Source organism: Emydura macquarii, unplaced genomic scaffold, assembly GCF_026122565.2.
Source record: "Emydura macquarii macquarii isolate MOO-44397 ecotype Brisbane River unplaced genomic scaffold, CSIRO-AGI_Emac_v2 contig_18, whole genome shotgun sequence".
In the NCBI taxonomy this organism is placed as follows: Eukaryota; Metazoa; Chordata; order Testudines; family Chelidae; genus Emydura; species Emydura macquarii.
This window is the reverse complement of record NW_027130155.1, coordinates 306,178-319,648: the sequence shown is the minus strand read 5'-3', so window position 1 is coordinate 319,648 and position 13,471 is coordinate 306,178. Positions and strand designations below refer to the sequence as shown.

Genomic DNA, 13,471 nt, shown 5'->3' with positions numbered 1-13,471 from the left:
AGGATCCTTGCTTCAATGTTAGTGGTATCATAGAACAGATCCTAACACCAGAGCTATGCTGACTTTTGTCAAGGTATATAAATACAAACATTAAATATTTAGAATACTACTCAATACACTTTTGGACATCCTTTAATACCAAACACTTGATGCCAGTGAAAGCTATAGTACAAGTATTCAAACAAAACAGGATTAAGCTGAATAAAGAATGAAAAAAATAACTGATTAGTAATATAATTTCACAAGAAAAACAATTCAACATTACTAAATAAGCCCACTAGACTTCTAATTGTAGTGAACGTCATTGATCAGGTTGGCCCAATATGTATTTTAATAATCAGCAATATGCATACATTTCACTCGATAGAGCCTATTTTAAGCATGAAGCCAAGTTTCGATGCACTCATATTGTAAGACATTTCAATACATTTAACAAGTCTTATTCTAATACTTTTAAAGAGTAATTTGTCTGTAGCTGGAAATAGTAGAAATTACTACTCCTCTTCATTTGCTCTTTTGCCCAAACCCAGACAGCTTTTCACTGGAAGCTTGTTGGTGTTCCAGGGTATACAGTTCCACATCAGAGAGCCTGCAAGGCCAAGAGCCCGGCTGAAAGCTGGGGCTGCTAAGTTTCCTACTCTGCAGAGAATAGCGTGTCAGCTCCCATGGCCCCAGCTGAAGCTAGGATTCTCTCTGCTCTACAGCAGACTCACCAACCACACTGCCCCAGGGCCAGATCCAGCACTTCCAGAGTCCACAGCTCCAGGGCAGCCTCTCCATGCCAAGACTTCCAGGCTCCCTTCTATAGAACAAGGAGTGTGGAAACTCTGGGACACCTGACTAGAGCTAGCTCACTGCTGCAGAGCCAGGAGGTCCTAAGATGGGATGGGATCTCAAAATCTGGGGCTCCAGGGCAGAGCTGTATATGGAGTGTCCCAGGAGTCTGGGAAACCCTGGCGTCCCTGACCCCAGAGCCATAGACCTTGACAGCCCCAGCAGATGCTGAGTGCTCCAGTCATGGGAATCAATTCTAGGAACACCATGCAGTGGTAGATCTGAAATATTTTGTTTCGGGTTTCTTGTTTTGGAGAGAAAATTAAACATTTCAGTTCTGGTTCAATCCAAACTAATTTTTTTTCTTATGATTTTTCAGTTTGGTAGCCAATTATTCACTCATCTGTACTTATGGACAATTAAAGTAAATCTTCAATATAGAGTCCTTAAGACTGACCTACCCACAAGACATGTGTAACTCTTGTTAATGAGATCTGCATGCATGCACCAAATATTAGACCCTAAAACAAATTAGTTTGCATGAGCAGACTCTGGATACATCTTTTATTCTCTTGAGTTACCTTTTGTAATTACTAATGACTAGTGCCCATAAGCAATGATTGTAATATATTCACTCAGCCCGTTATATCTATTTATGAATGTTTGCAGAAATATATTAAAAAACACAGATGTTGTCAGGTACACGGACATGACTAAATGATATTTAAGTAATAGATTACTAGAAGTAACATACAGTTATACCTAGTCACAAAATAATTGGTGGAAAATGTTTTTACTCACATTTACATCTGTGTGGTGAATTAAAACACAGAGGGCCGGAAGGATCTGGGGGGGAGAGAGTGTTAATATTAAACAGCAATATTCAAGACATTCAACAAATCAACTCAAGTTCAATTTAATTCAATTTATAAATGAATAATTCATTTCACCTCCTGAATAGTTTCCATTGGCGGAGGTGGGTCTTTGTGACGGCATAAGTTGACCATGACCCAAGTAACATTCCTTAAGAACGTTATGGGAATAGATGGACTGATGAAGGACAGCAGGGGTTTCACCACTCCAAGACTAATAACATAATCTCGACACTGGGGTCCATCACCTGTGTAAAAATTAAGTTGTTTTATGAAGGTAAAAACTATTTACAAGGGATGGTGTTGCAGAACCACATTTCAATGTTAAATAAGCATGGGCGCCTAGTTGTTAGATGACCCAAGGGCTAGTCTTCCAATATCCAAGCACAATTTGTGCATGCACTGAGGTTGGGCCTCAGCTCAGCTGTAAATCTGGTCCCAGGGGTATACCATTGGTTTCTACACACCTCCAAAAGGAGAACATCTCAGAACAGACCGTTTCCCCAATACCCACTGTTTGGCATTACTAAATTGTTCAGCAATTTCAGTAGAAGGTATTCAAGAAACTATGAGTAACTTCTCTGCATTGCTAAAATCAGTATGTATTATTAAAGAATAGTACATCCAATGTTCAATATCCTGGCAAGTGACAAAGTCAGCTTTTCAGCATATCTTCATTTTTGTAAGTTTAAACCCTTCACTATTAAAGTCTATGTAAAACTGTCTAAGTCTTTGGATGTATATACAACAGACACCATTAGTCAAAATGTGACGTTGCCAACAACTGACTGGAAAAGAAACCTCATTCAACATGCAGTAAATAACTGCTCTCCTTTCTGATTCACATCACATTAAATAAACTTTCTGCTAGCAAAAAGTGATTTGCTGAATTCTGAAGAGGTAATAAACAATTATTAAAAACACATGAAAAAGATAGCAATTAATGACCATGAGAACAGTTGATAGCTCAAGGTATAATGAAGACCCATTAATCAGAACAGGTTACTGATCCATACAAAATGCTTTATGAGCAAGATCCATATTGCTTGAATCTGAATAGAACATTTTCAGTTTACTATAATATCCCCACAGTTTGATTTGTACTGCACCTACATAGATACTTATATGGTCCTCAGCATTGTAATATTCCAGCTGTATTGTTAACAGGGAAATAAGGTCACTCCCAGGTCCAAATATCATGTTTTTAGCAAAACTAGAATAAAAGTTTTTTTTTAAAACTTTGCTTATTGTCACGAACTAAGCAATAGCCAAACCCACTACATTTCAGTAATTTAAGACATGGTGGGGCTGACAGTTTTTAGATTATACTCTCTACTATGGTATTTGAGTATCTCAGTGATAGATCACTTAAACAAAAGTTTTAGGTTATCCAAAAGCTTGGCCAGAAAGATTAAACTTGTACTATGAAAGCTTTGGTGACTGAAATGTAAACTCTGATGGAGTTCCAGAGCATTTATAATGAAAGGCAACTTAGAGAGTTTTCATTATAACATTATGCATGTGATTTGTTTCCCAGACATTCTTTCTTTTTCTTGTACCTGGACTGAAAGATGTATTTGTTAGAGGAATGGCAATAGAGAAAGCAGAAAGAAGTTAAGTACAGGGCATTTTGAGGGAATGAACACCATGTATTTGAGCCAGTCCCACTGCCCTTGTAGTTGAGCATACTTCTAATTTTTTAAGAAATAACAGAATCCAAACTAGTTTATTAATTTGATTTCAAAAGGAGCTTTTGAATTTTTATATTAACAGTAACACAAACCTATGATATTGCCTAAAGCCCATACTGCTTGCTCACACACATTTTGATGGGGTGAATGTAGCAGCCTCAGAAAAAGTGGCACAGCATCTGAAAAATAAAGCATTCCATTACTTCAAAAGTCTTAGTTCCAAAATGATGTGCTCATTATTATAGTTACCGCTTAAGTTAAAAACTGGCATTCCATTACCCCATGATGTGAAGATTTTCTCCAGCTGTGTGTTTATTCTGGTTAATGAGACTTCACTCTTTTTCCAGATGATGTTCAAGTATAAACATAGATCATAATACAACTTTTCCTTTCATACCATTCTTTCACAGAAGGGTCTGGACTTCAGACCAATATAATAAGAGCAAAAGATTTAAGGTAGTTATTTTTATATAACTTTGTATGACAAGTTTAAATTGTAATTAATTATCTTAATAAATGGTTCATGTTAAAATTCCATATTTAGTTATATTAATGATAATTGAATTTCAATATTAAAGTTGAACTATTTTATCTATGTAGTTATCTCTAAAGCATTCCAAAATGGAATTTCAACAGTTTGAGATCAACCCAACACGCACATTTAGTTAATTTGAAAAAAGTCACTAAACATCGTTAAGTAGTTATATGTTTTCCATCACTGGTTATTAACAGAAGTTTTATTCAGCATCTTTAATGAGCAATATCTTGAAAATTCTTATCAGAAGTATTTATATAGCAACAGAAGCTGTCTCCTATATATCCTGTCTTCTCTTCCTGCCTCTTGAAAGTTTTAGATAAAAAGGGGCTATCCAACTGATTACCACAAAAGAAATTCTGATGTTTCAAATACTGTCAATTAATGACTTGCAAAAAGAGAAGACTGATCTGTTTAAACAAAAATTGCTCATCAAGAATAAGGTCTCGCTTACACTAGAGTGTTTTGCTGAAAAAAGTCAGCTTTGACAGTTTTGTCAGTACACTAGGGATGTAAAAATTCGTTTAATTGAGAATCCGTTTAAATGTTTTAAAAATAGAACATTTAAACAGTTAAATGCAGGGGGAGAGCCGTGCTGGCCTCAGCTTCTCACTGACAAGCAAGAGCTGCCTAGCTGTGGCTCCCCACCCACTGTGCGTGCAAAGCCATAGCTGGGCCAGCTCTCACTAGCGGGGAGAGCCGAGCCGAGCCCAGCTGCCTTCACTCATGGGGGGAACTGAGCCAAGCACAGCTGCCGCTCCCCTTTCACCCCAGTTTAAAATGTTTAAACAGCTGATTGCCGTTTAAACGTTTAGGCTTTTATATCCCTAGTGTAAACACTGCAATCATCTCCCTGCTGACAAAAGTGCCCTGTTTTTTCGATAAAACAAAACCACTCGACAAGAGGCAAAGGGCTTTTGTTAGTTTAGTTAGGGCAACACAGTGTTAATGTAGACACTGCATCCCCTTACATAAGTGCTGGGGCTGTCATTCTGGAGAAACTGACAAGAAACCGAAGCCCAGGCCGCTGGTTCCTGGTCCCAGCTGGGAGCGGGCTGAGAAATCCAGGCTGCTGTAAGTCTGCACAATTGGTTCTGAGTTAGAGCTAGAATGGACAGCCATGTCAATTTCATGCTCAGCCATGTAATTGACAAGGCTGCCCCTGCTGGGAGCAAGTGGAGAGGCTCTCTGACTTCCAGCCCCAAGAGTGGAGACCAGCAGTCCAGGCATCTCACCCTGCTCCCAGCAGGGACCAGTAACTCACCACCCTTGCTTGCAGCAGCCCTGGCTTCTTGCCCTGCTCCCAATCTGGGAGTGGGGAGAAGCCAAGGCTGCTGGTCTCTGCTCTCTGTTGGGTGTCAGGGCCAGAATTCCAGGAGCTTTTTCACTGACTCCCAGCTGGGGCAGTCTTGTCAATTACACAGCTGAGCCTGAAATTGACATGGCTTCCTCCAGCTCCCAGAAGAGACTGATTGGGAGGAAGCATTAGTCTTAACTTTGAAGGATTTGTTTACTTTAATTACTTGGTCCCCAATTCACTGGGTGTAGGATTTTAATGAATTTACATTAGTTTTGGGGGGATAGGAGAAGGTTTAATTTATCATTTGATTTTAGAGTCAAATTGTTAGTTTTCTAAGCAGACACCACACCACTGTACTTCCTGATGCATAATAAGGGGTCAAATATCAATTTAGTTCTTAAAACATGTTTATTAGTCCCTGACCTACTTTATGCAATATTAAACAACAGGATTTGCAATGTTAAGGTGTAATAAGAGAAAAAAAATACTCTCATCAGTTACAATGACTAGAAGTTTTGGAGAGATGCTAATAGGCTGTTTTCTTCATTCAAACAAGAGAGTAGCCATACTTCCATACGTTTTGGGTATGGAATACTCTAGTGAAACTAAATTAGAAACAATGTAAACACATCTAAATCCATCAGTAGAAAAATCAGACCTGCCAGAGTCAATCCTGGCTTTCGGTCCATTGAAAGGTTAGCTTTAATACAGCTCATATAATATTATTCTAATGTATCATTACGTAACATAAAAAGCAGAAGCTAGATACTACTGCTGTACTAGATTGCTGTAAGTATATCGGGAGGGGAGAGTACAAATATTAGAGTAAAACACCTGCTCTTTGAAGGCCCAATCCAACTCCTTTGAACTCAATAGGGTCCTATACTGATTTCAGTGGACTTTGACAATGCCCCCAAGAGAGAAGGATAATGAATTTTGTAACCAACTGCAATTTCACAGCACAGACTCATTCTCTGATCAGACACAAACTCTCTCAGATGAAGAACTGAAGACTTAAAGTAAAAAAAGCGTATTAAGATTTGTGATCTTTACATCGGTTAATTCTATGAAATATTTGCCTTGGATTTGCTTAAGTAGTACTTTAAAGTTCGATATTCAGGATGATTCTATTATTTCTATGGACAGAGCTTTTATTGCCCTCCAGCATTTTCTTTGCTTTTTCTTATCTCTTAGCTTCCCAGATCAAGAAGGTGGCTCTAAATTTTGCTCCAAAATTCGTATTTAAAAAAAGTTTAAATAAAAATCCATTTTAACCATGTATTTTAAAAACCAATACAACAGTGAACAGATTATGGTAATGTCAAATGCTCACAGACATATCACAATAAACAAGAGGCATTTTTTTCTCATATCAAAGATAAAGCAAATTAAAGATTAAATTAGAATTATCCCTGCCTGTGTCAACCTAGTCATCAAACTAATATGTCAATTTTATCACTCAAACCAGAATGTAGATTTTAAGCACAGAACTTTCCCCACTGCAGTGGTTTTCAAACTTTTTAGGCTGCGTACCCCTTTCCAACTTATGTAGTCTACCGCATATCCCCATCTAAGATGGGTCATAATATACCTATGAAAACAGAAAAAAAATCTGTAAGGGATAACACGATGCATTGTCCACAATCACAGGATTTTCCTCGCGTACCCCTGAAGAGAGCTCACATACCCCTAGGGGTATGCATACCCCAGTTTGAAGTCACTGCTCTATTGACTCAATTCTACATTTTGATTAAATATATAAGATTTTTTTTTTTTTTTTTTTAAATGTGGGGTTTAAAGAATATTTTTTTTAAATGTGGGGTTTTCACACATTACATTTCTTAAGTGGAAAAGATTCCCATGCCTTTTCACACCACTGACAATACAGTATGTTCAGCACTGATAATTTATACTGCAGTATGTGGAAATTTGATCACATTATCTCTGGATTTTAATATTTAGATACTTCCTGTTGTGTGTTTTAATTGTGGGGACTGTTTTTTTTCTTGTCTGTTTATATTGTAAATAAGGAAAAGATTTATATAGAGGATCTAAGAGGAACAGGAAGTGAATTTGATTCAATTATAAAACTTGCTTGAACATGAGTGTGATTCTATTATTCAAATCTCAAGAAGCACAACTATTTTACTGGCCAAATTCAACACTACAGAAGTTCTACTAAGCCCTGCTCTCACAAGTTGATGTTCAAGTTGATTTAAAATAAATATGTAGGGCACAGAACCATAAAACAATTTTCTGCTTCATTTGGCAGCATGGGTTCTAATCTAAGTATGAAAATTACTTCCTAACTTCAGATTCCTGAACACATGGACACCATTTTATCTTCATCGTGGTCTTGGAAGTAAATTCCTTAGGAGGCACCCTCTGGAGTTGGACTTCACCTTTTCCCTTCCTCTTCACAATTAGGTAGGGAACCCCTTGGGGGTAGTTAAAAAATAGTATTTTGAAATCTGGAAAACCAGCAATTAACTCTGCTAAAATAATATGAGTTCCCACAAGAGATTACTCACCATCAGAAAACCCAAATGAATTTAAAACCTGAGAAAATGAAGAACAAAAGCAGATGTGTGCTTCAACTGATGCTGCTTGCCAGAGAAGAGGTAGAACTTCTGGCAGGAGACTTCCTGGGCAGGTCCTTCAGCGATGTGCCTGTGATTGACAGTTCAGTTTCAACCATCCTGGCTATCACATGAAAGGACCAGCCCTATGTAGTGTGGATTGGTGAACACTTGAGAAAGGGAAATAGGGTTGTAGATGCTCTTTCATTCATCAATTGATCCTCATATTTTTGTAGAAATTACAGTGTGCAAGTGAAATGATTAAAAAAATGATCAACTTACTGGATTGAACTACAGCCTGTGTTTGTTCAGAGGTTCCAGATGCAATGTTTGTCAAAGCCCATGCAGCTTCAAACTGTAAAGAAGGACTACAAATAAAAATGTAAAGTTAGAAAATGTTTTGTAATACAGTAAAACTACCTGAATCTAATACAGTATCTTAACACAGACACTTGCACATATTGTTTGTTAAAGGATTTTTATGAAGTCTTCCCAAAACAATTAACTTTTTCCTATCAGTACTTTCTTTTAAAGAAGTAACACACTCACTTGTCATCTCTTTCAAGACAGTGCACTAAAATAGGTAATATTCCAGATTTTATTAAGTCATCAATTGGTGGATTGCGATCACTGGAAAGAAGCTTCCTGTTTAGGAACAAAGGAGAAAATATGAAATTTGCAGACAAATCCCCTAAAGTCAAATAGGGCTTTTTAAAATCTGAGTGAATTTAACATAACCAAAAAGTTGTGTACTTAGCTACTACTTTAGCCAATCCCATTGCCTCTTCTATTACTACTCTAAAGAGTATGACAAAATAGTTGTTGTTCAACTCAACAGTTCTCATGGTAAACCCATGACAGGGGTAAGACAGTCATCCATATATCCCTCTCCCGCATTATCTTCCCAGCTGGAGCAGAAGATAGTAGGCAAGGTGCTTTGCTAGGACTGTCAGGCTTTCCTCTGTCTTCCTCACTAAGGAGTCAGTGTGGGGGGATACAAAATACATGTGCTGCTAGGAAGGAGGGAGTACAAATCCACTTGAACTTTAACTCCTTCAACCACTTTTTTCAACATCCATGAGTTGAGTGAAGGCCTCTAGGGAGCCCAAGTGGGACTGTTTCAGAAGAACAAAGTTGGGGGAAGATCAGGAGCACACTCCTTTCCTCAAGCCCCAGCCTACACCAAACTGTCTCATTAGAGAGGGACATAATTGACAAGAAAGTAGCTGTGACCGACTGCTGGTGCTTCCACTACCAGTGGCCACTGCCTTAAATTGGCAAGTAAAGCAGAGTGCACAGTGAAAATATCTTAATATGAACCTGGTTAGGGGCTTTGAATATTTAAAGATTAAACAATCTTTAAGATGGTTAAATCTATCTGTGTGACGTTACTGCAGATGTAAAAATTTACATTGCCAAATGAGCAGAAAAGCTTGTAAACGGTCAGAAAAGGTATTAATAAATGTTAGGATGAATTACAATACATACCCCCAGTTCCTACCCCTCCTCCCCAATATTCACTCTATTCAATGGTAAAATACAGCACAGTATAGGTTTACTTAAAAACTGCAACCAATTTGTTTGCTGTCCTCTCAGGCAATGAATGGCCCTGGCTCCAAAAATCAGTCAACTCCAGTTATTTGTAGCCGCTTTTGGTCAAACACTCTGTCCTCACCATGTGCTCTAGTCATGTGTTTTGGGAAATTACAAGTGGATCACGTCCTTCCTCCCCCCCCCCCAAGTTTCATATGCTGTGTAAGGTGGCAGAGCAGTGTAAGAGAAACAACTAGATAGCTTCCACACTTTATTTTAACGGTAACGGGACCTCTGCTTGTAGGCCTTGTCTACATGCAAAAGTTGCGCTATATTAAATTAAAATGGTTTCTAAGCCAATTTAATCAGTGCAAAAGACCATGTGAACTTTCTTATTTCTGTTTAAACCAGTCGTGTTTCAGTTCACTTTAAATAAATTCCTAATTTGGTTTAAACTGAAATAAGCGTGTCCATACAGCTTGTACTAGTTTAACTAAACAGGTTTTAAAAAATCACACTAGAGTTAAACCGGTGCAACTTTCTCATGTAGACAAGCCCTTAGAAGTAACCTGTTAACAGGTTCAAAGATATCATTAACTTATTAAATCATTAAAGTATTTTCAAATATTTGTCAATTAGCCTAACTTGTCAGAAATCTGGTACAGTCTTTTGTAATGATTTACATTCCTTATGAGTGAACTTCCTTTCCACCTTAGACAACTTACTTAAATTAAAGGGAAACTATGTCCAATGACTATTTATACAGACGTAATCAATAATTAGAATCTTTACACAACTTATTCTGAAAGTCAGGAGTACTGCATTTACTAAAATCCTAGAGTTCACATGAATATTTAAGAGAATTCAACCATAATATCTACATTATGTTAGTTTGGTTTTATACACAAAGTTTATACACAGGATGTTTTATTGTAGCGCTAATATTTGGTGAACTTGTTTAAAGAGGACATCATCATTCTCTCTACTAGAGCAGTGGTCCTCAACCTTTCCAGACTGTTGTACCCCTTTCAGGAATCTGATTTGTCTTGTGTACCTCAAGTTTCACCTCACTTAAACTATTTGCTTACAAAAATCAGACAAAAAAAATACAAAAATGTCACAGCACACTCACCGAAAAATTCTTTACTTTGCATTTTTACCATATAATTATAAAATAAATTGATTGGAATATAAATATTGTACTTACATTTCAGTGTATCATATAGAACAGTATGAACAAGTTATTGTTTATAAAATTTTAGTTTGTATTGACTTCAGTAAAGTTTTTTATGTAGCCTATTGTAAAATTAGGCAAACATCTAGACAAGTTGATGTACCCCCTGGAAGACCTTTGCGTATCCCTGGTTGAGAAACACTGTACTAGAGCAAGGGTGGTCAAACTCACTGACCCTCCAAGCAACCCAACAATCTTCAGAAGTTCGAGAGCCGGGAAGCATTAGGGCTAAGGGTTTCAGCCCTGTGGGGAGGGAGGTCTGGGGGCTTTAGCCTTGCAAGAGGTCCTGCCAGGGCTTGGGGCTCCAGCCACACTTCTGATGAAGCCCAAAGCCTAGGCAGGCATGCCCCGCAAGGCTGAAGTTTTGAGAACCCCCTCCCCAGTGGGCAGAAGCTCCTCGCCCCACTACAGAGTAGAAGCCCCAAGCTCCCCGCACCAGTCTGGTAGGCAATGAATGGGGGGAAGGGGAGCGTGAAGGGCTCCTCAAGTCACACTTAGGCCACCCCTCTTCTAGAGCAAGAATTTATGACTGCCTTAATTCAAAATCACTAAACTGCATGGGTAGAAACAGTAAAGCTGAAAAAACTGTGCTCTTACCTTGCAGCCTGCACTGCACTTAACTGGATACCCTGGTTGTCACTTGAAGCATTCTATAATAAAAATCAATAATTTAGAATACAGCCATTTTACATTTGTCATGAAGCCAAAAAAGTTCAGAGAAAAATAAATACTTTTACCTGAACTATTGCCTCCAATGAGGTGTTTTGCTGAGGGAGGGGAGAAAACTGTTAGATATGCTTTTTTTTTTTAAAAAGTTTATTTTTTAAACTTTATGTCATGTTAATTCTTACCACTCTGAAGTCGCCATCTATATCTGAATCTTCACAGATATCTTCATGGGGTACATTTCTTCTCTTTAAGAGGTGTTCATCTCTCTTGTTCTTTAAAGAAAAATAAATTTGCTGTGTTTTGCAGCTTGATTTGGGTTTTTTGTGCAGAAGCTGAGATCATTTAATTTTACCCACATCTTAAAAGAAAGTTTTCTTATTGGTACTATTAATGCTCAGACATTCGAGCCAGGCATGGAAGTATGTGACCAAGAAGAGTGCTCACCATTTACACCTTTTTGAGGAATAGGATGGCCATCTCTTTATATACAGCTGTAGCAATAAAGATTTTACTATGTGACATGATGACCCAGTATATACCTACATACAACTCATTTGTCCATAACTTTCACTTAGACATTTTAAATTCATTTCCATGCATACGTCTTTTCAAGTGGAATACTAATTTGCCAAGCTTTGTTTTTTCAGCAGTTGAATCAGTATTTTCAGGCTCTTGAGCCCCATGATGTTCCATAGTCTACTCATGGCATATTTTGCGATACCAGACTACTGATCTGTTTGCTCAGAAATCTGAGCAGCATTTCCACAAAGATTTTGATGCTGGGAGGGAAGTCTTCGTGTTCTCTTTCTGTGTGAGAGCAAAATGTGTAAAGTTTGGAACAAAACAAAAATAGTGTTCATTTTAGAATAATTTTAAACAAAGCAAAAGCTGGGTGTAGAAGGTAAAACTCTGTATGTTGACAGTGAGGGAGTATAAATCTTTAGAGTTCTGAAGAGAAAAATCTTAAGTCAAAATGTACTACTCTTAAGATTAATAGAAAATTAAATGCAGTGAGTTTAGTGGTTTCAGTGACATACTTTTCAAACATATTCCACTATCCCAGGGCTGTGTAACCATTCTTTATTTTCACAGCAGCTACTTAAAATAAATTTAATGCATTTTTCATGGTTTCAAATCTTACTGTTATCACCCACTGAAAATATTTAATAAACCTGATTCCTTTCCTAATTTTTCTCCATCATATACTAGCTTATTGTAGGGATACTCATACTAGTTTTATTTTTAATACCTGTCCACCTCAACAACAGGCCAATTTTGTTGCCATCCTTCCTTCCTCCCCATATCCAAGTTCTAGGTTCCCTAACAGCTCTGATAGATGGGTGTGACGCTTGCCAGTTCGGTCCACTGGTCCTTTCCCCAACACTCGAGGCAAGTGGGAAGACAAAATAGTGTACACAATTTCTATCACTAAAAGGTTATAGATAGTGATATTTATAAGCCCCAACCATCTCTCCCATGGCGACTTTATTTTGCTAAACTGGCAACAATATATGTTGAAGGATTACAGCGATTAACCCTTGCTTCTCAGTATTCTTAGGGCTATAGCTGACTGTTAATTTAATGTCAGGAAGATCCTTCCTCACTATAGGTAAGTATGGACATCTGAGTATTTTTTTTGTCCTCTCCCAAGCATGTAGTAGACTTGGCTTGATTATCAATTTGCAAATGATAATGAAAAGCTAACATCCTTGCTAAGTTACAAGTAAAAAAAGTCCATTGTAATTCTTGGGCATTATTAGGACCAAAGCTTATCCAAGTCCTAAGTACAAGACAAGGAGTGAGGACAGGATTCACAGTGAGTATTGGTAGAGGACAGTTTCAGCAACACAGATTGAAGTATTCCTTAAAGCCCAAATTCTTCATGCGAGGAAGAAGCCAAAATTCTTTACTTTACCTATCTGGCTGAAACCCAGTAGACGGGATGGGGCTAATGAGAACAGTGCAGTGATTAAGGTTATTAGGGACAGGAAGCAAATAAAGGGTAATACAGGGACTGGTTATCAGTGAGGCAACATCAACGGGAATGTTCAGAGTTAAAGATCTTTTGTAACTAGTTTAAATTAAGTTGCAGTCATTCATTTATCCATAGAAAACTGTGCATTTTTAGTTCCTGACTTGGTAGCATCTACTTTGAAGCTTCCCTCCACACCAAAAATGTAAGTAAGAGTCTCTACACAGACTCTGAAAAGAGATAACCTCCTTTGACAACCTCCTTTGAAATGGTCTATAAAAAAAAATACGCACTTTGATTGTTTCTGCCTCA

The 13,471-nt window shown here is 37.7% G+C and overlaps 1 protein-coding gene across 1 annotated transcript in view; it reads right to left on the bottom strand.

The window, feature by feature from the left end:
* The window catches only part of KPNA4 (karyopherin subunit alpha 4), a 52,829-nt gene that overhangs the window by 31,269 nt on the left and 8,089 nt on the right, over positions 1-13,471 (bottom strand). Inside the window, exons 3-10 of the mRNA XM_067544037.1 lie at positions 11,370-11,459; positions 11,256-11,285; positions 11,116-11,168; positions 8,301-8,396; positions 8,034-8,119; positions 3,430-3,516; positions 1,725-1,894; positions 1,576-1,620 (exon numbers count right to left, since the gene is read on the bottom strand). Of these exons, the coding sequence (XP_067400138.1) occupies positions 1,576-1,620; positions 1,725-1,894; positions 3,430-3,516; positions 8,034-8,119; positions 8,301-8,396; positions 11,116-11,168; positions 11,256-11,285; positions 11,370-11,459 (657 nt within the window). The remainder of the gene's footprint in view (positions 1-1,575; positions 1,621-1,724; positions 1,895-3,429; positions 3,517-8,033; positions 8,120-8,300; positions 8,397-11,115; positions 11,169-11,255; positions 11,286-11,369; positions 11,460-13,471) is intronic.